The sequence below is a fragment of the Elephas maximus genome, chromosome 9, assembly GCF_024166365.1.
Source record: "Elephas maximus indicus isolate mEleMax1 chromosome 9, mEleMax1 primary haplotype, whole genome shotgun sequence".
Lineage (NCBI taxonomy): Eukaryota > Metazoa > Chordata > Mammalia > Proboscidea > Elephantidae > Elephas > Elephas maximus.
The window spans coordinates 24,715,565-24,741,902 of record NC_064827.1 but is presented as its reverse complement, the minus strand read 5'-3'; the positions used below and the strand labels follow the sequence as shown (position 1 = coordinate 24,741,902).

General features: G+C 35.7%; 1 protein-coding gene across 3 annotated transcripts in view; it reads left to right on the top strand.

The window, feature by feature from the left end:
* The window catches only part of ZDHHC21 (zinc finger DHHC-type palmitoyltransferase 21), a 61,740-nt gene extending 40,758 nt beyond the window's left edge, over nt 1–20,982 (top strand). For all 3 annotated transcript variants that reach the window (XM_049895405.1, XM_049895403.1, XM_049895404.1), the window contains 3 exons: nt 2,173–2,289; nt 11,242–11,285; nt 11,830–20,982. In XM_049895405.1, coding sequence (XP_049751362.1) covers nt 2,173–2,289; nt 11,242–11,285; nt 11,830–11,962 — 294 coding nt within the window. In that variant the 3' untranslated portion in view covers nt 11,963–20,982. The remainder of the gene's footprint in view (nt 1–2,172; nt 2,290–11,241; nt 11,286–11,829) is intronic.
* Nucleotides 20,983–26,338: the final 5,356 nt, after the last annotated feature.

Below are 26,338 nucleotides of genomic sequence, written 5' to 3'. Positions count from 1 at the left end.
GAAAGACCTGAAGTTATCTTGTGGTATTGGGCATCAGAAGGTTTTCAATATGTGAGTTTTTGTGACGTAGTGCAAAGAGGGTTGGCAGAAATCAGAGGGAACGTTGTAACACCAGGTGTAGATGAGTGTGGCTCGTAACACGTGATAAACTGAGGTAGCTGGGAGGTGTCTGCGGTGTGTTTTGTGTATTCCTGCGTGTCTCCGTTCAGCTGCATGCAGTTTTCTCTGTTCATTTAACCTCTCTTGTAGATGAAATTGCGCATAATCAAACAAAATTCTTGTGTTCAAATTGTTCTTTAATGTATCGGTCACGTTGGAAGAAATGTGCATTTTCAAACAAATGTTATGGCAGAACTTACTGTGCTTAATTTTTTATATCAGTCGCAGCCCCATCTTTTCATTTTTACATGTTTTAATGTTATAAGGATTCTGAATTAGGCTCTTTTTACTGAAATTTTGAAATAAAACCACCCGATATTTGACTTATTTCTGGGTACTGCAAATAGTTGACATGCTCAGCTGTTAACAGAAAGGTTGGAGGTTCGAGTCCACTCAGAGGTGCTTTGGACGAAAGGCCTGGCAGTCTCCTTCCAAAAAAGCAGCCATTGAGTACCCTGTGCAGCATGGTTCTACTCTGACCCACACAGGGTTGCTGTGAATTAGAATCGACTTGATGGCAGCTGGTTTTAATATCTGACTAGGAGTTCCTGGGTGGTACGAATGATTATTGCGCTTGGCTGCTAACTGATATGTTGGAGGTTCTAGTCCACTCAGAAGCACCTCAGAATAGAGGCCTGGCTACTTCTGGGGGGGGGGGCGGGGAACAGCCACTGAAAACTCTATGGAGCACAGTTCTCTGACACACATGGGGTCTCTATGAGTCAGAGTCAACTTGATGGCAGCTGGTTTACTGGAAATATTTATCTGCTACAAAACACCTTAAGTATCTTCGTGAATTTTAAGTTTTTCCAGGTTAATGGATAGGTGATTTGAGTGTGGTATCAGATGTTTGCTTGAGACTGGTAGTTGATCACTGTGATACACTGAAAAGCATCGATTCTTCTGTTTTAAGCAAACAAGTTATCTTCGGTGACCTCTGTGTTTTTTGGTGTTTCTACCAGGGTACCTTTAACCTGAATGTGTACTAAAGAAAGCATGTGGGTGGGTATGTTTTGGGAGTCTTTCCCATTTACTTGTTGCTTTTATCTGGTGTGGCTCTTTCATTCCAGAGCTTAGCTGCAACAGGTTTCCAGATTCTTTCACCTCTCTCTCACTGTCTGGGCTACTGGGCGGCTAACAGTCAGGGTTAATGAAATACTTCTCCTTGTTTCCTGTCTTCCACCAGTTTCTTTGGTTCATTTTCAAGACCCTCATTTCCATGCCCTGAGCCAGAAGGCGGGCCTTCCCTCACAGCATTCCCTTCTCCCTCCTGTCTAGGCACTCCTTATGTTTCTGCACTACCTTGCTTGTGTCCCTGTTACAGCATACATCACGCTATTTTGAAGTTTTACAAAATTGGGCTCTCTTTCTCAATAAACGGTGTATGTCTTGAGGACACGGACCCTATCTTTAACATTTTCACATTTCTGCTACATAGCACAGCGTTTCGCAGTGGCGGTGGTGGTTGGGTAAGTGGATGAATGAATGAATGAAGTGGGCTTGAAGAGAGCTGTCCATACGAGTCTAACATGTACATCATCCCTCATTTTGACTTAAGTTACATAATCTCTAGGTGTTTTGGTTACTCGAGCTTTATTAATATGACTCATTATGCTTGTGCATTCAAGCTTTCTAGCAGCACAGTAATAAAATTCCCTTATGTGAACTAAAGTTTACAAACCATCTGGGTTTTTTTTTGTACTTTGTTTGGCTATAAATAAGTTAAAAAACAAATGAACCTGGCTAACTTGCAATCTAGGATTGAGGGTTTCTTGGATATAGTAGAGTAGTAAAATTCTGTAATTTTTCAGCTTCCTATTATGAATTAAAAGTTATTTTTGACATTTTCAAATATTCATGTATTGATAAAGTGGAACCCATTCAAAAAGAGGGGAAATGTAATTATTTTAAGATAATAATGGGAAGTGTTGTGGCTCAATTCTTGATTATTAATCGCAACTCTTAAATACCTCTTTGTTTTTAAGACTTTAAAAAAAATCTTTTTATTTATAGGACCTTTTTGTCATTAGACATGAATTGGCCATAATGAGACTAGCTGCCTTTATGGGTATTACTATGTTAGTTGGAATAACTGGACTCTTTTATACTCAACTAATTGGCATCATCACAGTAAGTATGTCTTTTCAGTGTAAAGTAATGTATTTATGAATGTATTTCCTAATTATAAATGTAATTCTAAATACAGTTTACAAATAAAAGGAGAAAATTACCCGTAATCATTTGTATGTTCCCATTTCCATACACATGTGTAGTTTGAAAGCAGTTAGAATGCATGTATAGGGTGTACATACACTTTTGTATCCTGCTCTTAAAAATTAACCGAATGTATTTTTTATATGGCAACATAATTCATGTTTATCGCTTTTAGTAGTTGCATATACTCTGTGTAGTGAATATATCATATTTTAATTAACCATATTCTAGTTGATTGGCAATCTAGTGTGCAATCTTTTTTTTCTATTTTACAAATAACACTATTTTCAACTCCTTTAAGCTGTTTATTTAGGGTAAATTCCCAAAAGTGGAATTGTTGGTAGAAACATTTTACAGTAATTAAGTCTTTTGTTTTAGCTTGTATTTATTGATGTGAAAACTGACTTAAGTGATTGCCATTGTTTATCTAAATGTCAGAAACTGACCAACAGCTCCTCAATTTGTAGTATTTGATATGGAAAACACATGAAATAATATGAAATCTTTTTAACAGGATAGTATTTACTTGTTTTTTTCCCTTTTTCAGTATTACCTATATAGGACCGTCCCAGTAATTTTCCCCCACCACCAAATTGGGGCAGTTGCATCAGACAGGTGGAAGCATGGTGTTAGGTACTAGTGCCCTCATAAGTGCCCCCCTTTCATGAGGTGGATAGTCAGTTTGAGGCTTCAGGCATAGCAGTTAGGAGAGAGAAGATTAAAATATACACCTTTCTTCCTAATTAGCCATGTGAGGTTCCTTTATCACAACCAAATAGATCAAAAAATGAGAAGAATTATATTGAATAAGGATTAAATAGTTTGATAGTACATTGCATTGCAGAAGATGTGTGGCAGACAGCCCTTCTCATACATAATTGGTGGGGGAGTAACTAGATAAAACCTTTTTGCAGGGCAATTTTTCAATGTCTTTCGAAGTTTTAAATTCACAGCCGTTTTGACCAGTCTCTACAAACTTTTAAGGCTATTTATTATCATGTGTGTAAACATGTATGTTAAAAAGGTGTCCGTTTGACAGCAACTAACAGCAGCAGCGGTAAATTGCTGTACTATGTATGACAGATATATTGTTTATGAAAATTTAGATGTTTACCATAATACATTCAGTGAAAAAAATGTATAGTAAGAAAAAAAAATGCCTCAAAACTTACTATACACAGCCAGTAGGATGACTGTTATCAGAAAAATACAAAATAAGTTTAGGCGAGGTTATGGAGAAATTGGAATCTCGTACATTGCTGGTGGAAATGTAAAATGGTGCAGCTGCTGTGGAACACAGTTTGGTGTTCCTCAGCCATTAAACATAAAATTACCATATTACCAAGCAATTCCACTCTTAAGTTTATACCAAAAGACTTGAAAGCAGGGACTCAAATAGATACTTGTACATCAAGCTCATTGCAGCATTCACAGTAGCAAAAAGATGGAAACAGCCCAAATGTACATCAGCAGATGACTAAACAAAATGTGGTATACACATACAATGAGATATTATTCATCCAAAAGGAAAAATGAAGTTCTGATAGATGCTATAATGTGGTTGAGCCTTGAAATTATTATACCCCAAAAAATATACTGAGTGAAATAAGTCAGAAACAAAAGGACATATACGATCCCACTTATATGAAATAATCAGTTATTGTTAGATGTCCCCACATCATTATTGACTCACAGTGACCGCATGCGGCAGAGTGGATCTGCCCCATAGAGTTCTCTAGGCTGTAATCTTTACGGAAGCAGATTGCCGGGTCTTTCTCCTACAGAGCCACTGGGTGGGTTTGAACTGCCACACTTTCAGGTAGCAGCTGAGTGCTTAATCGTTATGCCAGTGGGGCTCCTTTATTTCCCTCACTTTATACTTTTTCCTTGATGGTTAGCTGCCCTCTCAGGCCAAGCAGCTGGTAGGACTTCCTGATTAGCTCTATCTTTCTGGTGTATAAGAAGAAAAATCCAATCTTCCTACTGATAGTAGAAGATAAAAAGATAATCAGAGTGGTGATAATCTGATGTCATTTGAGACCTAGCAAGCACAGATTATCAGTGACTCAGGTAAAATAATTAGAAATTACTTAAAAATAATGAATTTCTAATCTTATTCCCGAGGTTAGAAAAATCTCAACACAACCAAAAGTTTCTGTTCTACAGGCTAATCTGAAACCCAATTTTAAAGGATTATTTTAGATTATTTTTGGACTTAATATCACAGATTGGAATAATTGTGTTCTTGCATTTTTACTAAAATTAGTATTGAAGTTAAAATGTTATTTTCAAAGCAGCCTGCTTTGAAATAGCTCCTTTTATTTAGTGGAACAGGTTATTCTGATTATTCGTCAGGCTGTTCAGCCATTTTGTTGTTGTTTCTGAGTGAAATGGACAGCGATGTTTTTACTAACATAATTGGTTTTGTCAGAATTTCTCACCGAGCAGCAGTTCACACCCAGCCAAAAATAATGTCCATTCTGATGAGCAGCAAACCTAACGGTGCTGGGCGATGGTATTCGTCATGTTCTCAGTCCCTGGGCAGGGAGAGAGTTGGTCAGGAAGCCCTGTAGCAGCTGGCGCAGCGCCTTCTGGTGAGGCTCCGACAGGGAGCTATTGTGCACCATGACACTGCCCTGACAGTTTATCTGAATTTTGTATACAAGCATTTTTGTTTGCTGGGCACCGTGGAGTTTATGTAATAGCTGAAGCTTTTGGTGGTGTCTCCGGAGTGTGGTGCTTTTCTCAGTTGCAGTGGGGTTGGGGGTAGGGTAGGGAAGATGTGTTTAGTTGCAGTTTTTAAAGAAACTCTCCAAGTAAAATTTTGGTGCCTGTTTTCCTGCATTTGGCTTCACAGGTGCTATTGCTGGATGCTGTTGGAATTACTGAAGGGAGTGTAGCACAAAGCTGTTCAGGTTAGAAGGGGAAGGTACATGAACACTCATGTTTAACTTGTAGTGTTAATGTTTACCTAAATAAAAACAAAAAGAATCATCAATGCACGGGTGACTTAATTTTGACTTGGTTATCTTATGTGACAAACACTATCTTATGTTCAAAATGTTGTATCGGTTTAAATGAGATTATCCGTTAAATAGCAACTTCATTAGATGATTAGTGGATTTACCTGCCTTTTAATATATACCCAGAAATATAAATCTAGAGATTATTAATCCTTATAATTAAATTTTGCCAAGTATCCCACTGAATCAGTGTGCTAAATTAGCAGCATTCAGCATAATCTCTACAAATTATATTTGGTCTACTCTACTCCAAATCAGGATTGCAAATACAGAATTTATTGCTAATTATGCTGAACCCATTTTACCTATGTGTCGTTAAAGGGGACTCTGTGTAGCATTTTGTTTTCCTTTCTGGGTCTAATTTTATTTAATAAAAAAAAGACACATTTCTAATACAGTATTTACAATTTTAATATTATGTGAAATATCTTCTAAGTAGCTTTTTAAAATCTAGTAAAATCATTAAAATTTAGAGTCAATTTTTTTAATATGCTTTTTATGTGATATACTACTATTTGACTGTAATATTTCTTTAAATTTTGGATACAGTAAAGAACCCTATAGAAACTAGGCTTTTTTTCTTCCATGGAGTTAGTTTAAATACAGGCTAAGTTATATTGCATTACGTTTTTTTAAAAGTATTTTGCCTGTCATTTTACATTTCACTGTAAAACTTTTTTTTTTTTTTGTTTAAGCATAATTTTGAAAGTTGCTTTCTGGTATAATTGAGTTGTTATATCTAAATCCTCTCAGAAAGTGTTCAGTAGGTAGTATCTGTAACAAGCACCACTTCCATTTACTGAGGTGTTATCATGGACTTTAACACATGTTCACTCAGTAATCCACACAGCAACCTATGATTAAATATTTTTTGGAAATCGAGGTATAGAGATTTAGTATCTTGCCTAAGGTTATATAGCCAGAAAGTAGCTTGACAAAGAGAAGTATGGGGATCATTTTGGGTAGAGATCTGTAGTGGCTACAGATGTTAGATCTCTGCCTTTTCTCCTTAGTTTCGTGATTGATTAAATGTCCAAAATATTCAAAACATTACATCAGTCCCCAAGAAGACAGCCGGTCCTCTCCTGGCCAGTCTTCTGCTGGCTGGTCCTCTGCTGGAGATGGGTGCTTAAAGAACTATTCATGTTAAATCGGCACTAGAGTTCTGGCTTCAAAGGAGAGAGAAAGCTAAAGTTAACAGAAATTTCTCTCTTCAGATTGCAAAAAAAATTGTTTAAATAAGAAATCATGCTGTTTGTGCTCATGTTCAGTCAGTTTAGTGCAGCAGGTGGCTACGGAGTACCTACTATGTAAGCACCCGGCGCTAGGTGCTGTGGAGGACGCAGAGTTAAATGAGATGCTCTCCGTTCCCTTTAGAAGTTCACCCTAACATGCCAGGCAGAAGTGCTGGGAAGTCAAACCAAGGCTTTCCTTGGAATTAGTAGAAATTAGTAATAGGTAAAACAAGTATGTCATTTGCAGTTGTGAAAAACTTTCCTAAATACTGTATTTTTTGCAAATAATCCTCTCACATAAATAATGTGACCACATATAACAGGCGTAGTGCATCTAGGAAAATAACATGTGAGGGGTTTGTGCCATTGACAAACACATGTATGAAGTGTGCATTTTTTGCATAAAAATATGGTAGGGGTTTTAACTCCAGATTAAATCCACAAAGAGTCATTGAATTGGGTAGGTATATACAGGAGAGTTAGGATCATTAACAAGATCCATAATAAGAATAAAGAGTACAGGTGATTATTGAGGTTAAATTGAACTGTCTTCGGGGAGTCTAACTGCTAGAATATTCTTATTTCTGACGCACCAGGTCTTCAGTTTGACAGGTCTAGAAACTCTATTTTGTAAGTGTTTCCAGGGTTAATCAGGCCCAGAGGCAATGATTCTTATTTCCAGACTCAGATAGTTACATAAACCAGATTGACTGTTTGTTCCTTTTTGTGGGGTTGTCAGATGTGCCAAGGGGTTCTTCAGCACATTCGCTCTTATGACAGCATATGTGGCGAAGTGGTGCTTGGTGAGAATGAACTCAGTAGATGAATTAGTTTGATAGGCTGTACCATCAAGCTATCTGTGTATGTCAGGAGACTGGGTTCTTAGGCCTGTTAACTAGGAAACGTCTGGAGATAAATTCCTGTTCTTTGCCCTACTCCATCTCCATTTTTCTAACATCCAGCTAGAACATACCGCCCTCTCTCTTTCTGCTAAGAACTTTCTTTTTCCCCATTCCCAGGTATAATCTAATTAGTTAAGATCCAGTTTTCTTCTATAGTTAGGTATATTTTATTAGGCTCAACCTAAGAGGAGGGTGTACCTTAGGGTAAGATCAGCCATAAGGAGAAGATAAAGTATTGATTGGTAAAATTGGTAAGGCATGTATTTCTGTAAGTCTTACTCTTTCTAGTTTATTTTTTATTTTTTAAGTAGAAAAAACATTTTCATACATCTCTTTAGCTATAAAGACTGATGGAAGCCTTAGCTATATTAATCATTAGATAGTGAGCAAGACATCAGTATTTCCTGGGAACAAGATGTCCTAATTGTAGATCACATAGAGTAAAAACTTATTCCTTATCCGTACTTGAAGAATGAATTTTTCTGAGTAGCTGAATGTCATGGATTGAGTTGTGTCCCACAAAATATGTGTCAGCTTGGTCAGTCCATGATTCCCAGTATTGTGTGGTTGTCCTCCATTGTATGATTGTAATTTTATGTTAAAAAGGATTAGGGTGGGATTGTAACACCCTTACCTACATCACATCCTGGATCCAATGTAAAGGGAGTTTCCCTGGGGTGTGGCCTGCACCACCTTTTATCTCTCAAAAGAGGAAAAGGAAAGGGAGGGACGGGAGGCGGGGGAGGAACCTCATACCACCAAGAAAGCAGTGCCAGGAGCACAGTGCATCCTTTGGACCCGGGGTCCCTGCACTGAGAAGCTCCTAGTCCAGGACAAGATTGATGAGAAGGCCGACAGAGAGAGAAAGCCTTCCCCTGGAGCTGACACTCCAAATTTGGACTTTAGCCTGCTTTACTGTGAAGAAATAAGGTTCTCTTTGTTAAAGCCATCCCTTGTGGTGTTTCTGTTACAGCAGCACTAGATGACTGAGATACTGGGTTTTTCATATAACAGAATTTACAGATCCATTGTAAAATCCTTAGGCTAGCAGTCATCTTTTTGATCCTTCTCTGCTGAACACTACAGATTCTGAATCTTTTTTAAGCGAAATTATTTGCACCAAAATCTATTTTAATCATTTTTTTTTTTTTGTATTTTTTCTAAAATATTCCTCATTTTTCTGCCTTATAAAACAAGCAGAAAGTTGATTAAACCCAGTTTGACTGGGAATAGCTTGTGGTTTTTAGTGCTCCTACTTGTAGTAACCTCTCTCACCTTTTTCTGATTTGCCGTTTCTGTTCTGCTCGTGAGTGTGATAGTGCGGTTACTTGTGTTTCTCTAAGCGTGTTACTTAAGCTTCAGTGCAGAAATTTTTGCATTGTTTGTATTTAACAAGTATATTTGGCTGCCGAGTACGAATTGCACTTTTTGGCTTACCTTGCAAATCTTGTTCATAAAGTGATGGTAAACATCATATCCATTGAAAGAGCAACCATTTTATTATGATGATTTAATAGGTTATTCTAGTTATTTCAGAAACCCTGGTGGCGTAGTGGTTAAATGCTATGGCTGCTATCCAAAAGGTCGGCAGTTCGAATCCGCCAGGCGCTCCTTGGAAACTCTATGGGGCAGTTCTACTCTGTCCTGTAGGGTCGCTATGAGTCAGAATCGACTTGTCGGCACTGGGTTTGGTTTTGGTTTTGGTTTTATTCTAGTTATTTCATGACAGAGGTACTAGAAGTGTATCAGAACCACTTGAAGATAAAAACTTTTTCCATGTGAAATCTAAAGTCTTTACTGCATCAGAATATTTAAAATAGATTCCTTTAATACCAAAAATAAGTTTCTTAAGGTTATACTCAAGTTGTACATGTCTACATGGTAGAAATTTGTCATAATATTAGCTTGTGACAGTGGACTGACCTTGCGATTGTCATCCTTACTCTGAAGTAGTTCTCAGTTTTTGAGTGTTATTCACAACTGTGATATTAGGCCACTCATATACCTTTCCTGATAGCACTTCTTGACTTCTACCCCATCTTTTCCTTTGTACCTTTGCAAACACCGTCTTAATTACTCTGTAATAACCTATACCCCACTAGACTCTAAACTATTACAATTACTTCATTGACTTCCTTTATAGATACGGAAACTGAGATCAGTTTTCCTCTTGGCCCCTAATCAGTGGTCTTACATATTTGCAGACTGTGTTTTCACAACGTAAAATAGCGTTTTGGGGAAAATATGCAACAGAACAGAGAAAGGTTAATTATAAATAGAATTGCCATTCCGAAAAAAGAAAAAAAAAACCCATTGCCGTCGAGTCGATTCCAGCTCATAGTTGACCCTATAGGACAGAATAGAGCTGCCCCATTGGGTTCCCAAGGAGCGCCTGATGGATTCAAACTGCTAACCTTTCGGTCAGCAGCCGGACTCTTAACCACTGTACCACCTGGGTTTCCGAATTGTCATTGGATAGCATGAATTTCAAAGCATAATAGTACAACTGATGAATATAGAATGTGTAGCTAATCTGTTATCTCGTCACAGATCCCTGGAAAATCTGGTAAAGAAACTCAGTTATTGGTCACCGGTTATCTAAAAAATAATTTACCTTTTGTTTGAGCTAACTGTAGTTGTTCAGCTAATCATACATGAGAACTTAAATGTTTTATAAACTAGCTGTCCGTGTAGTTTCTATACAGACATTTTTAAAGTAAAGGTGCTTTTTATTAGTGTCACTGGAAAAAAGTTCTGCAGCAAAAGAAATTAGGATTTGAGTTGTAGCCGCAAGTATTTGCATGAATAGTACTGTCACATAGAGTACAGCCTACTTTCTACCCATGTGTGAGAAAGGTATTAAGTAAAGGGGTAGGGGGTGGAAAACTTCTCTACCTTTTTTTGTATATTTAAAAAATATATTTTCTTTTGTATCACTTTAAAGTACTTGAACATAAATATATATCTAAGAACAAGATTGTATAATTTATGTTTTGATTATTTAGACATCACAATTTATCAATCTAATAATAGATCATCTGTTAACAAATTAAACTGGCGTGTCTAGAAGTTGCTTTCTGTTGGTTGAATTGTTTCTCATATATTTATGTTAGAGCCTTATAGATAAGATGTAATAAGAAATTATAAAAAGTGATTTTTCTGTAAAAAAAGGAAATAGTTTTATCAAATAGCCCTAGTCAGTTACCTTTAATTTTCAGATTAATAGATGTTGTACTATGGTGAACTCATAGTTCTCCTTGTTGAATTTGTTATTGTTGTTTAGGGAAATCTAGACTAAGCATTCTTTTACTTTTGGCAGTTTTCTGTCCAGTAATGTCTTCCAAATGTAATTTTGGCATTTATCTTTTTAATGCATATTCACTGAGAGTAGAATTGAAAATAGATACTAGTCTTTTAAAGAATTATCAAGAAAGGAAGTTTAATAGAAGTTTGTATTTTAATGGAGTGAGACTCCCACAATTTTTGTGAGGTTTTGTATATGAATAAAATTTATTTAGCATTATGTAATGTTGATTCTATTTTTCCAAGGGAATTCCAGCAATGTATGTGGATAACTTAAATTCTTAGTACCCATATATAATCTATTTAGAATATTCTGTGGGTAGGATTAAAAACAGCACAAAATAGATATAAAAGAGACTTGAGAACTTCCTTTATCTGAGTATGTATTTTTTTAATTTTTAATAGGATACCACATCTATTGAAAAGATGTCAAACTGTTGTGAAGAAATGTAAGTATAAAAGTGAAATCTATAGTATTTTATTTAAAGACTGGAACAGCTGGCCACATTGGAGAAATGTGTACATACAGAGGAAAAGTAATACAGTGATAGCTTTTTCTTAGTACTCTCTCTGTGGCCTGAGCTAGGCAAGCATATCCCAGACTTGGAGTAGGGGCGTTCTAGCCATGATAGTTTTCAAGCAACATAATACCCATCATTCTTGTTTCTTGTCTAACTACAGTAACTTAAATTATTTGTCCTGAAAGTACATCAAAAGAGATTTGCTACTGAGTTGTTGACACACATTCTGTGAATCTTAAGATTCTCCTCAGCTTCAGAAGTTGCCTTTGGGTTGATTGACGACACAGATACAATACCTGCTATCCCAAGTTAAAACTCAGCTGCATCCCATAATGAAAAAAAAGCTGTTTGTGCTGCTGGGATACAGTTCCTCAGAGCCCAGTAATGGATCCCCAGCCAGCCCGTATTGTTTTAGCTGACTGAAGAACACCATGGGAGTGCTGTCTTTCACTAATAATGCTGTCTTCTGTAGATCGAGGCCCCGAAAGCCATGGCAGCAGACCTTCTCAGAAGTTTTTGGCACTCGTTGGAAGATCCTGTGGTTCATTCCTTTCAGGCAGAGGCAACCACTGCGAGTTCCCTACCCCTTTGCCAATCACGTCTAAACAGATGGATGGTGGGCACAGATGGGTCCTCCACGCTGGAAATGCGTTACAGGTTTTATGATAATAGAACGATGACAGTCTTCAAGTCAATTAAAATCCACCCACCAATCTTAGGCATCACAGTGTGCCCCAGGCTTTATTTTAATAGTGATCCTGATCCCGTTGTGGGACTAATGTGCGGTCTATATTTAAGTTTTAAAGCATGTTTACTTTCAAATTAGCTTTCCACAGGGAAAATGCTTTTATTGTTAAGCTCAGAAGGCAGCGATGGGGATCAAATAATTGTACATAATTTCATTTGGTCCTGATAATGCTACAGATTTTCATTTATGGGAAAATTTCAGATATTTACTTAAAGTTTTCACTTTTAAGCAGTACTAACCAAATCCGAATATAATTTTCCAGGTTTTACAAAAGTTGATACATCTTCCTACATTATGTGTGAAATTGTCTCTTCTTATACGACTTAAGAGACTTAACGGTTCTTTTTATACGTGCTGCAGGATTTTTAAAAATGCCACATAGGAGTGAACACCAAAAAGAAAGGGCCGTGTTTTCTTCTAAGTCGCTTTCTAATGTTTTCTCCTTTTCCCCTTCACCAAAACCAAAATAAAAACACCACTAAAATAAAACACCGCCTACCTTATTTTAAAGAAAAGATGAAAATATTTTTCAGTATTCACTTTCCCATTTCCTTCCCTTTAACTGTTCTTACTGATTGTTGTTAAAATGTTTGCTCCCAGGAGAAATTTGTGACCAGTGGACATGCATTCCTGTTTGACCCTAGGATTTTGATGGGCAAAGAGGGTACAGAATTTGCAATAATTCCACATACAACTTTTCTAGGGCAGTCATATTAGAATGCATATGTTTTTAAAATGCTGGTATGACTAGATAATATATAATGTACAGTATAAAGAGAAATCTTGTGCTTTTGAAAAATATATATATGTACATTTTACTTTTATTTACCTATTAGTAGATCTAAAGTTAACATGTTGAAGGTTTATATATAATATTGGCCAACTAATAATGAAATTTTTTTTTTATAGAAAAGTGCTGTTAAAAGTAAGTAAACTTTTGTGTACCTATAATTACCGAAATTGAAATTAAATTTTAATTGGCCAACTATAATTTGGGTTGAGAGAGCTTTTATTAGTAGCTAATGTTAGGAAATGCCCTTAAAATAAGAAAATATAATGATCTGTATTCATCGTTAGCCTTACACAGTTTTAAGTTGCTGATAGTGGTGGCCTCTTGGAAGGCATAGAACATTTGTGTGAAAAGATACGTAGCATGCTGTGAAAAAAAAAAGTCAGCTTTGTATATGTTTTTTCCATTAGAATACTGCAAAATCCATATATCTTTTATTATATATGTACACATACAGTATTTCACTTGAAAAGAAGATTAAAGGAGGTTACTGTTCTTGGAGCATATTAATATTTTACTTCCAGTTAATTTTTATTGTAAGGAATCACACATGGGAAATCCTGACAGGAGGTTACTTTTGTCAGACAGTTAACTATACTGTGATTAGTTCTTTTAGAAATTGTAAATATCTTCTAAAATGTTCTTAAATAATACCATAAGCTCTTCTCAGAAATATTAGCCTTCATGTTTTTAGTGTTGTGACTGTAACGCTTTATTACCAAAAACTTAAAAGTGACAGATGAAAAGTATTTATTGGTGCTGATAAGATGCATAGTAAATTTAATATAAGAAATATATTTATAAAGCTTAATTTCACACAAAATAAGTATGTTTGTGTCAGGCAAATGGGTTGAGTTTTGTGCAGACTAACATATTGACCAAATTTGGCCTGGTGACAGAATAGTTGAGAGGAAGTAATACAGAGAGAATGTAGATAAAACCAAAAAAAAAAAAAAAACCCAGCGCCGTCGAGTCGCTTCCATGCAGACTAACATATTGACCAAATTTGGCCTGGTGACAGAATAGTTGAGAGGAAGTAATATATAGAGAATGTAGATAGCTATTAGTTTAATCCCTTATGTTGTATACATTCTTTTTAAATGAAGACCTTGAAGAAAGAGCAGCACCAAGTGAAGACTCCCTAAATTGCTGTATGGGGGTATTTTTACTTTATGTAGTAATAGAAGCCACCTTGAAATGTACCAGGAGGTGCTTGTGCCAGCCTGTGCCTCAGTAATGAGAATGGGAGGTGGACCCTCTCCCACACTGAGGGTTTGTGTGTGTGCTTTTATCCTCCTTAGGTTTACCACCTCTAGGGCATATTCTCTTCTCTCTTTTTTTTCTTTTCCTTTCCTGGCCCTGACTCCTGCTGCCTGGTTCCTCTAAATTTGTGGACTACAACCTGATGGACCAGGCAGGCGAGATGTAGTTTATTTTGTTTGAATGGCAGAAATGCTAGGTATCAATATATTTGTATAAGAGTCTACATTAAAGTATGTCTATAAATACTTACATGGTAACTTTCACTGTTCCCTAGTTAGCACACCTAACCCTAATGTGGGGATTGTAATTCTTGTTAGACTATATATAAAAAAAATTTTTTTTTAATACAGGGAAAATAATAATAGAGGGAAACCAACTGGCAGTTTCCTAGGGAGCGCGTGAACTCTGATGTTCTCTCTGTGCCCCCTTTTGGCTAATTGATGTAATTACACTGGTTCGAAAGATTGACTGCCCCGTACGTGAACTGTGTAGCCGAAATCTGAGTTAGCAGCATTATATGTACAACAGTGTAAAGTTTTATGAAAATGGATGTGTTCCTATGTATGACCTATTTTTAGTTCATAAGCATGTGATGTCTATTTCGCTTCATTTGTGAATATTCTGTTTTTTACTAGCAGTCCCAAAATTAGACCAGGGGTAAACTAATGGAAACTATTCCATTGATTTTATTGTAGACATTATTTTGGGGAATTAATTCCTTAGAATTAAAAAAGCCTTTATTTTAAAATTACCAATTTATTACAAAACACAGAAGTTTATTGTAGCTACACTGATAAGCAGGTATCTACTGTGTTTTATTGAGTAGCTAAAAATATGTTTACTTTTTTTTTTTAACCTCAGTTTTGGAATTATTTTTTCGTTACTGGCCCTGTTGCCTTAAAATAACTAGTGAGACTAGTGATTCCTTTGGTGCTTTCTCCTTTTTTAATTTTACCAGAGTTATACCTGTAGCTTTATTTATTAGCCAGTTTAATATATATTCTGGATCACCATGAAAATAACTGAAGGTGTTGAGCATCAGAAAATGATTATGAGCAATGAGATTACTGATGTAATCTCTATGTTGGACTAAAGTATTTTTTATAAACCATTTCATTTTAAGCAAAATGTATATTAAAAGATGTTTTACATTAGCGAAGCCATTTATTGGAACTCTGGAAAAGAAAGGTTTTTCTCTAGGTATTGCAAGTTACACCTACTGAACAGTTAATATTTTCTCTTGTTCTTCTCTGCAAACAAAAATGTCATTGGGCTCAATATGGGCTCAAAATTGTTGACAAAACAGAGTTCAGAATCGCCCAAACAGTAGGCATTTGTTAAGGAGCTCCTCGTACTTTGTAACCCAGACTTAGTTTAAAAATACTAAGTGATCTGATGTTCCATTATAAGAAAATTGCTATTTGCCTTAAGAGTTGTACTAAAAATATTTTGGGTTAACCTAAGAGGTACTTAAAATTGTAGTTACATATTAACCTTTTTTTAATAGAAGAAAGCATAGTTTACTTTTAATAGTAATGGAAGTAGGGAAACATAAGCACACATAAAGTTCAGTATGACAACCTTGTTAAAATTTCTGTTAAGAGTTAAGATCAGCACATTTTTGCTAATGTTTAGGTGTATTTTTTTTTGCTAAGGACGGTGGCTAGTCATAAGTATTCTTTTTCGGACATTATCAAGTCACTTCTACACAAGTTACTAGTTGCTAAAAAGATGTTTTATCCAAAGTGTATTTAGTTGTGATGCTAGCCATGAAGACTTAAGGTAGAACAACACCTGCAATCAGGAAGTATGGGAAACTAGGTCACAGACACACATTTTTCTGTGTGTTAGTCATGGGACAGTTGGCATGTTCGCACATGTATTGCTGTAAAATCTCGGTGTGTCAGGCCCTGGTTTACAGTGGCATTAATACTAACAGAGCTGCTCTTCACTCCCTGGCTCGTTCCCTTGTGCTTCATGCCTAAATAGATGACCTGGCTCAAGTTGACTAAACTGTAGCTAAAAGTTTTTGATACCTCTTATATATTTTTTTTTTATGTATGTATTTATATTTAGAATTTATTTGGTATAGTTTTCCCTTACAAGCTTTAAGCAGTAAACTAATGGGTACAAGTATTAGATTTTTACCCAGCTCTGCTATTATTGCTCTGAAAAATATATTAACAAGTTGGCAAATGTAGTTAAAAGTGGTCATGTACGTTTAGTATGTTCTACCTGCTGGTGTTAGAAACATATAGTTAACTAATGAATAACTACATTATCCCATGTTTATCTTCCATTCTAGGGATCATCCTCTGAAGATCTGTAAATTACAAATTTTATTATGCTCTGCTTTTAGCCGTTCTCAGTTGAATTCTAGAATACAGTAGAATGTGAGAAATAGAACCAACTTGATTGAAGTATTTAGAATGAATGTTGTTATTCTATATCAGTCAGTATTTGGCATTTCTTCTACCTTTGGGATAATGATGGCTTAACTTTGGGAAGGTCCCCATTTTCTTGGACTTCTCCTTTTATTCTCATCGTGCAATATTTAAAAACCAAAATCTACATTTTTGTTTCCTCTTCAGATGTTGCAGTACTGCCTGTTAGTGCTAGTTTGATATAGAAATAACAATAGTATTTAAAATTCTTAAGTTGTTGGAATTTAACAATCTTTTCCATTATATCTTTTACCATCATAATGTTCTTTCTCTTGTCTCATCATAGAGGACAGGTACAAATGACTAATGAATAGCTAAAAAGTTAGGTGAAGAAAGTTGGGAAACTTTATTAAGATGGAGAGAGGCCTTCTGGAGCACAAATTATCAGCATCTCAGTGACAGAGTTGACTGGGTATAGTTTCTGTGACATCAAACAATCCCCCTATAATCATTTCAGCCTTGTTTCCCTGGTGGCGTAATGGTTAAGAGCTGCTATCCACCAGGTGCCCCCTGGAACTCTGCGGGGTAGTTCTACTCTGTCCTGTAGGGTCCCTGTGAGTCGGAATCTACTGAGTGGCAATGGGTTTGGGGTTTTTTTTTTTTTTTGATGGCATTTTACTGGAGTAGTTGTTAATGCACTTAAGTGTTTGGTTTAAGGTGTTCTGTCTAAGGGATTTGTATTGCTGTTTTTCTTAAGCTGGTCAGATGCCTTTAAGAAATTATTCTGAATTTTGAATATCGTAATTGTGTAGTGTATGTTAATGGGGAATTTAAAGAATAATACGAAATGTGCAAGCTGTTTAATGCAAAGGAGAAATGAATAGTTTGCCCAAAGTTTGATTGAAAAAACTAGGACTTTTTCTGGGAGTCTCCTTTTGCAAAGAAAGGATAAGAAGTATTAGAGTTTTGTCACCAGAGTAAAAATCAGGTGGTTTATATATAAAGAGTGATTTTCACTTTATAGTTTGGGATGTGTTAGAGTTCTTGATATCTTGAAGGTCCTCTTTCCTGTTGGTATCTTAAATACCTGTAACATGTAATGTAATGCTTACCACAGTTGTTCAACACTCTGATCTTTTTGGAATTGATAGCTTTATATTTAAACAAAGATAGGAACAAAACAGCAACATAAAGTGTGTTTCATCTGGTGGCTTTGCTTACCTGTTTGAGCACAGGGTTTATTTGTTTACAGGCTGTTAACTAAAGGGCAAGCTTGTCTGCGTATTGCAAGCTGTGTATTCTTAGCTGCGTGCATTGGGTGACAGGTTAACGTAACGGTAACTGAAGTTAGTGTTTTACCACCTCAACAACTAAAATAGATCCTGGTGCTGCTCACTTTAGCGTCGAGTGACATTTTAAATTCCTGTACCAAAGATTTAATTTCTTTTTGGTTGGTCAAGATTTTCTTCTCACATTGTTGTGTTTATAAAATAGAATTTAATGTTACTACAAACAGTTCTGATTAACAGGTCTTAGTTTTTGCAAACTTCTGCCTCAATTTAATTGGTTTTAAGTGTCTGTTTGGATTTTTTTTTTAAGTTAGGCAGATTAAATTTGATTATTTTAATATAGCATGGCTATTTTAAAAACTAGTTTAATAGGCTAAAGTTAACAAAACTTCTATTGAAGCTACAATTGAAGCACTTTTCACAAGATCGATTTGTTCTTTCTCTACATAAGGATTCTATGTTTATTTCTATAGGCAAACTGTATAGCTTGAGCCCTTTTAATGAACGCTGGAACATCCATTCTGACTACTAATGAAGAATTCTGCATCTCTGTGTGTGTAATCCTTGGTAGCATTTAAGAATTACATTGCCGTTTGGTAAAGATAAAATGAAAGTACTTTATGTATATATTTTATCTTTATCTTTTTTTGGAATATATGTGAGAATATATATATCTTTCTTGTGTTAATGTGCACGAACTAAGTGTTCTTTGATACATTAGCATACACTTTCCCGAGAGGAAATGCAGATGTACTTTGGTTTAAGCAGATCTGCTAATAGAAATTTGAACTTTACCAAAAAAAAAAAAAAAAAAAAAGTGCATGTTTTTACTCACTTTACATGAAAAGTCAGAGTAAGATTATTTCAAAAGCAAATTTTGCCTAGTGGTTCATTTTATAAAAATAGGGTGGGGGGGCTCTTTAGAAGTACTTGTAATTGTCCGTACGTAATACTACTGTGTGTACTGTCCTGGTTCTCTATTCCCCCCACCCCTCAAACTCTCAAAACACTCATTGGATGTCCTTAAACCTGCAGCTGAAGTGGTTGGTCGTTCAGGCAAGAAGGTAACCATGTGCACATATTGCAAAAGTAGACAATCACATTTGAGGATGTTTTACATTGTTTTCAGTCAGCTAAAAACCTCTTCTTCAGTGTAGATAGAATATATATGGTTTTGCAGTGAGTTCTGAATGGAAAAAAATCAAGTCTGAAAGGTATGTGGAATGTAACTTAGGATCACATGAACGATATATAGAAATCCATATGTACGTGTCATTCGTGGTGAGAGCAGAGTTTGAAAGCAAAATGGGGTAAAACAACATTATGTCTTTCTTGCTGATCTGTTGACAGTATTTCCTAGATCATGTTGCCATATCAAGTCTGGGTTATTCAGCTTGTTTATGTATTTAAGTTAATGCAGCTGAATGCAGTTATTTGTTCCAGTTTTGGGTAGTAGAGAATTCACCATTATAGCCTGTACGCTGAGATGAGTATTAAAATGAAAAGAATGTACTTTAGCATCGGTAGAAGAAAGCGACTCAGGGATACTATAGGCCCGATTTCCACCACAATCAGAGACATTACAACAAGTGAGCTGCGCATGTAACCTGGGAGGAACAAGGACAGGCCGTTGGGAGGACTGAGCACAGAGGACCTGCGGTATGAGCTTGCTTTATGTACTTGAATTAATCTTTTTTTTTTTTTTTTTTAATCTGGCAAATTTTAATGATTGGGCAAAATCTGTGTCAACCCCAAATTATGTCTAGCATTATATCATTAAAATAAAAGATGTTCTTTTGATAGTGGTATGAGCTAAGTGCCATATGAAGACTCTGTTTTTCATACGGCATTGGGCGCTTGTCAGGCATTTTGCATTCAATGCGTAATATGTTTAAATCGGAGTGCTGTTTTGCTTCGCTGTCCACTGTTTTACCTGTTTGTTCCTGTAAGAGTATTTTAAGAAAGTCTTCACTAATATTTCTAGTCTAATGGTAATAAGGGAAAAACAATAGTTGAAAGATATAAATGTAGATTGAGAAGAGGGAGAAAAATGGGTGAAAGAACAAGTGGGAACAATGTGTCTGAGGTATACTTGTTTAAATGGAAAGTCTACACTGGCATAAAATGGAAAAAAAATAACCCTATGGACAGTTTAATTTTTTTTTTAATTTACTTGAATGATTTGGGTTTATTTGTGTAATATTTGTTTTCTTTGCATATTGTTTTAATTTAAATTGTCCAGTTTTTACTTCTCTTGAAATGTATTATGTACTGTATTTTTAGAAATCTTATTTTTAAATAAATATTTTTTAAAAACATAGTCCTGTTTTTTCCCCTTAACTCCTTATTAAGGTCAACCCAAATTGTGGGTTTCAGCACTGCGTAATTGTCTTAGAGATGACTGAGATGGCTAGATTCAGTCACCCAGTTTATTTAACAAATATTGCTTCAGACACTATTTTATGGAAATGTGTTTTCTTTGAGGACTAATTTACATACAGTAAAATGAGGAGACTTTAAGTATACATGTAGGCACCATTTTAGATTTAGACATACTGACAGTTACGTTCTAAGAGCGTCTGCATAGCTTTTTGTTGACAGATTTCTTAAGCATTGACTAAACTGCTTTACCTGTACATGCAAGTAGTCGCAAAGGAGAAGTTTGTTAGTTTGATTTGATCAAAAATATCATCAGTTTTGAAAAGATAAATCAGATTTTCGAAACAGTAAAGGAGTAGAAACTGCCTTACAATTGAAAGATGGGCTTACTGTATTTTTTGAATTCTTTCTTAAATTTTAATTAGCAGAAAAGTAATTTTGATAAATATTCTGGATTCACAGATAAATGAAACGGTGAAGTTGTAGGTAAACTATAAATCTGACACCTTAGGTAAATCAAAACAAATCTGTTGCATCCTGTCAAACTTTCAAGGACTGCAAGATTTTAATCTTGTTCCACTTTCAGTTTCCGTTGCCCTGATCCTAAACAGTATTTACAATAGTTGTGCTTTCTTAATGATGATAAATCACTGTTTGGTTCTCAAACTTTTTGGTCTCAGGACTCCTTTACATTCATAAAAACTATTGTGGGCCCCAAAAAGGCTTTACTTACGTAGGATTACCAATATTTCCTGTATTCAAAATGAAAACAAAAAATTTAAATGCTTATTAATTCATTTAAACATATAAACCCATTACATGTGTACATGTTAACATAAATAATGTACCTTTATTTTAAAAAAACAAACTATTTCCCAAAACAAAAAAGAATTGGTGAGAGTCATGATTTATGTTTTTTTGCAAGGCTCTTGAATACTTGGCTTCTTAGAAGAAAATTGGATTCTCACACAGTTTCTGACTTAGTCAATTGGTTTGTGTTATTTTGATTGAAGTATATGAGGAGTCCTGGTGGCTGAGTGCTTAAGAGCTCTGCTGCTAACCAGAAGGTTGGCAGTTCAAATCCATCAGCTAGTCCTGGGAAACCCTATGGGGCAGTTCTACCCTGTCATACAGGGTCGCTATAGAGTCGGAATCAACAGCAATGGGTTTGGTTTGGTCTTAGATAGGGTTCTGGTCTCCTGCTGATGTGTAGTTAAAGAAGGGGAGCGTTTTAGTAGTCTTTTCAGATAACTGTGGATATTTTTCTTTGATACTACATGGAAACAAGTGATAGTTTCTTGAAGTTTATTTGCAGTGTGGAATCTGAAACAGTATCACGGGACTCATACTCTTCTATTAAAATCAATTGGTTTCTTTTGCACCTTGAAAAGTTCTCTTACCAATGTGTGATTTTGTTATGTCATGTATTGGTCATTTGGAAAATGTTGGTGTTATGCAGATGTTCCAGTGTTGACACATCTCATTTTCCAATATAGAAAATAATACTGTTACTGATCATGTCAGAAAAATAAGTATTGGAAATCTGTTAAGCTTATAATGGCAGATATGTATTTTTCAAAATTCTTATTTTCACTTGACAGCCTGAATTTTATCATTGGCAACCAGGTACTGTCTAGTAGTTCTTCTTGAAGAGAACGGTTCACTTCATTTTGGAGAAGATGTCTGCCATGTACCCAACGTCTGAAAAACTATAGCTTGTCAGTTATTTTTTCAAGTTAAAAACGGTGTTCTATAAAAAAAGGTGGCTAGTTCAGCTTGCAACTCAAGTAGCCACACTAATGCTTTCCCTCAAGGATAAGCCATAATACTTTGGAGGGCAGTTGTGCTTTATGTTTACTTCCCATTTTGTTAAACAGCATTAAAAGTGTATTCAAGGATCAAGATTTAATAAAATTTATTAATTATTACTGCTTCATTAAGAACATTATTAAGTGAAAATAGACTTGTTGCTCTCCTTTTCAACCTGAAGTTTGATTGAATTTAGTTAATTTGATTTTTGAAGGGAGGAAACAATAGGGGAAGAACAGAACTGAGTGCATTTGAAACTTGATTTCATTTACTCTATTTGATAAGTGAAAAGAAAGATCAGCTGCTTAAAGAGAGTATCTGTATGTTCCTGATACTGAACACTTAAAATACAGCTTTCTTCCAGGTTCACAACTGTTTAGCCTTGTTCTGAAGAAGCAAAAACTAAAAATACATGATAGTGTTACAGGACTGCAAAATCATTTGAGAAGCTGCCAGATACTGTAGATGAATAAATGCATCCAAAGACTGCTTTTGGCTGACCAATTATCCATATGAGCGGCAATTATATTAGTGTGCAAGGGCAATTGGAGGGAAAATTGGACCCCGTGGACATCCAGCTGAGCAAACAGGACTGAGGAAGGATGGAGGATGTGTGCTAGTTTGGAAAAAAAAATACATCTAAGCTTAGTTAAAAAAAAAATATTCGTATTAGTGACAGCACATTCTTTGTATGTCTTCTGGTTGCCTAGTATTTTTCAAATTATCCCTCTTCTCCAAACAAAAACTCCTCTGCTTAAAGAACAAACATCCAAATGGCAATGAGTTTTACATGTAAAAAAGCCAGAATAATTCAGGAAATAGGGAATTTTGAAATAGACAAATCCAAACATTCAGAAGCTACTGTATATATGCACCTAAGTGTGCCTTTAGTTTTAAGTTCAATTTTGGCTTGGCATGGATGATATTTATCCATCTTACTAACTGAAATCAACTATTTTTCTGCCTTAAAGTGTTCCCTAGATAAAACTTGTGAAGATGCTTAGTTGAGGGCCTAGCATGTGTATAGGTTTTATAGTTCCGCATGGAAACTAAACGTGAGTAATCCTTGATGAATGTAAGTTATGACCATCAGGTTAATGAAATGTGTTCTGTAAAGTGTGTAAGATGTGTAGCTAACTATAGGCCAGATACCCTTACTCCATTGAACAGATTCATGTTTAAATGGCAACCAGAAGTAAACGATATCAAAGAATTTTTGGTGGTCTGCACTTCTTACAACTTTGTGTCTGACTTAACCATCTCTTGAATGTTCAGAAGCATTTCAAATATTATTTCTCAATCTATAGGAAATAACCAATCCATCTGATTAATGTTCTGAGGTGCTTTAATTTTTACTGTTCATTTTCTGTTTGCATGTTTTGTATTTGAAAGTCTTTGTAATTTTTTTGGTAATTTTCAGATTATTTATTGCTAGTATAAAGAAATAAAGATGATATTTATATGTAGATCTTTCGTCTTGTGACCTTGCTAAACTTGTTTTTTAGTTTTAGTAGATATGTGTGTGTTCCTTTGATTTTCTGCATACAAGATCATGACATCTGCAAACACAGTTTTACTTCGTCAAGTCTATATTCCCTCCCTCCTTCCATCCCTCTGTCCCTCTGCCCCTCCCTCCGCCCCTCCCTCCTTCCATCCCTCTGTCCCTCTGCCCCTCCCTCCGCCCCTCCCTCCTTCTGTCCTTCCTTCCTTCTTCCCTTCTTGCCTTCCTCCCTCATGCTCCCGTCCTCCTTCCCTCCGTCCTATCTTTCCTTCCTTCCTTGTGCTGGCTAGTACTGCTAGCATGATGTTGAATGGAACTGCTAGCATGATGTTGAATAGAAGTGGAGAACAGACATGCTTGCCTTGTTCTTGACACTGAAGGAGAAACATTCAGTCTTCAACAAGTATGATGCTAGCTGTAGGTTTTTCATAGATCCCTTGGTCAGGTTCAGGATATTCTGTTCCTAGTTTGATGACAATTTTTATCATGAATGGGTGTTGAATTTTTTAAAACGCTTTTCTGCATCTAATGAGATGATTGTGAGCTTTGTATCCTTTATTTTATTAATATGGCATTTTACATTCATTGCTATCTAGATGTTATACTAACCGTGTATCCCTGGAAAAAAATTCTTCTGGGTTGTAGTGCATTATTAGGTTTATATACATCTGGGATTCGATTTACAAACATTTTAAGGATCCTTGTGAGTATGATCGTAAAAGATACCGGACTGTAGTTTCCGTATAATGTCTTTGTTTGGCTTTTGTGTTTGAGTAGGACTGCCTTAATATAATGAGTTGGAAAGTGATCCTTTCCCATTTTCTGAAAGAGTTTTGAAAAATTGATATTATTTCTTCCTTAAATATTTTATTTCACCAATGATACTATGTGGACTTTGGCTTTTATTTTTTTGCTGGAAGATTTTGCATTACTAAGTCAATGTCATTACTTGCTAGAGGCCTAGTCAGATATTTCTATTTCTTCAGTCTGTTTTGGGAATTTATGTCTTTCCAGGAATTTGTCCCTTTCATCCAAGATGTCTAATTTGTTGGTATGAAATTACAGTGTTCTCTTGGGATCCTTTAAATTTCTTCAGGTCTGTAGTGCTGTCCCGTTTCATTTCTAATTTTGGTAACCGTTCTTCTTCCTTTTCTGGGTTAGTCTAGCTAAAAATCAATCTTGTTAATCTTTTTAAAAGGTGTACTTTTGGTTTTATTGATCTCTATTGTTTTGTTTTTCATTGCATTGATTTCTACTCTAATTTCTCATTTCCACTGTTTCTTTTTTTCTGATTGATTTTGGTTTAGTTTGCTCTTCACATTTTGTTTCTTAGGGTGAAATCTTAATTTATTGATTTGAGACCTTCATTCTTTTCTGACATAGTTTTCAAAGCTACAGATCTCTCTCTAAGCACTGCTTTAACTGCATTCCAAAAATATTGACGTTTTTTAAATTTAATTAAAAATGTTTTAGTTTTCCTTTGATTTGTTCTTTGACCATGGATTATCTAGAAGTTTGTTGTTTAATTTAAACATTTGAAGATTTTTCAAACTTTTTTATGTTGAAGATTTCTAATATAATTCCATTGTTTTTGGTGAGCACATGTATGATTTCAATCCTTATAATTTATTTGGACTTCTTTTATGACTTAGCATATGACATATCCTAGAGAATGTTCTCTATGTGCTGAAAATAATGTGTGTTCTGCTGGTTTGGGGTACAGTATTCTATAAATGTCAGTTAGGGCAAGTTGATTGATATGCTGTTCAGGTCTTCTATATCATTAGTGATTTTCTATTAGTTGTTCTGTCAGTTATTTGGAATAGGGTATTGATATCTCCACCTACCTCCAGAGGTGAATGTTGAATTGTCTGTTTCTCCTTTTGATTATTTCAGTTTCGCTTCATGTATTTTAGGGTTCTGTTGTTAGATGTGTATGGATTTATAATTGCTGTGTCTTCCTGATTGTATAAAGCAATAATTATAACACTGTACTATTGGACTTCTGAATGTTTATATATGGGTTTGGGGGTAGGAAGGGTATAGCTTCTTTTCCTGAATATTCACTCAAATGCCACACTTCTCTGCCAGTTCTTCCCTTATATTAATTGGGAGGCTGGGAGTGGGTTAGGAAGACTGGAACGAGACCTTTCAGTGAACTTTGAATATTTTGTGCCATCATCTTAGGCCTTAGCTGAAAGTCCAGGATTAGAGAAGATAATGCCTGTACTGAGCACTTATTATGTGCCTTGCGTGGTGCTGAGAGCTTTACAGGCACAATTTTCTCTGATCCTCAGAACAAGGCTATGAAATTGTTACTATTACCTCCATTTTACGGTTGAGGAAATAAAGTAGGTTGGCCAAAGTCACTCATTTATTAAATAGTGGAGCCAAAATTCTGACCTAGTCAGTATTTTTAACCACTAATGCTAATTTTTCCCACATTGTGGCATTTAGCTGTTGGTACGTCTTTGTGATGCTACTGAGAGTTCCCATCTTCAGCCACATCTTCATAGCTATTGATGAGAAATGGGAGTGTGCTGCTAGACAGAAGCCATTCTCAACCAGAAGTCTCGTTTTCTACCTGGAGTCTTTTTAACCCTAGGATTCTATGATTCACCCAAAAATAGTAAGTAGAGTTTTGTAGAGGTTAATATGAGTCCTTGGTTGGTGCAAATGGTTAACACACTTGACTGCAAACAGAAAGGTTGGTGGTTTGAGTCCACCCAGAGGCACCTTGGAAGAAACACCTGGCCTTCTACTTCCTGAAAAATCAGCTGTTGAAAAGCCAGTGAAGCACAGTTGTATTCTGACACAC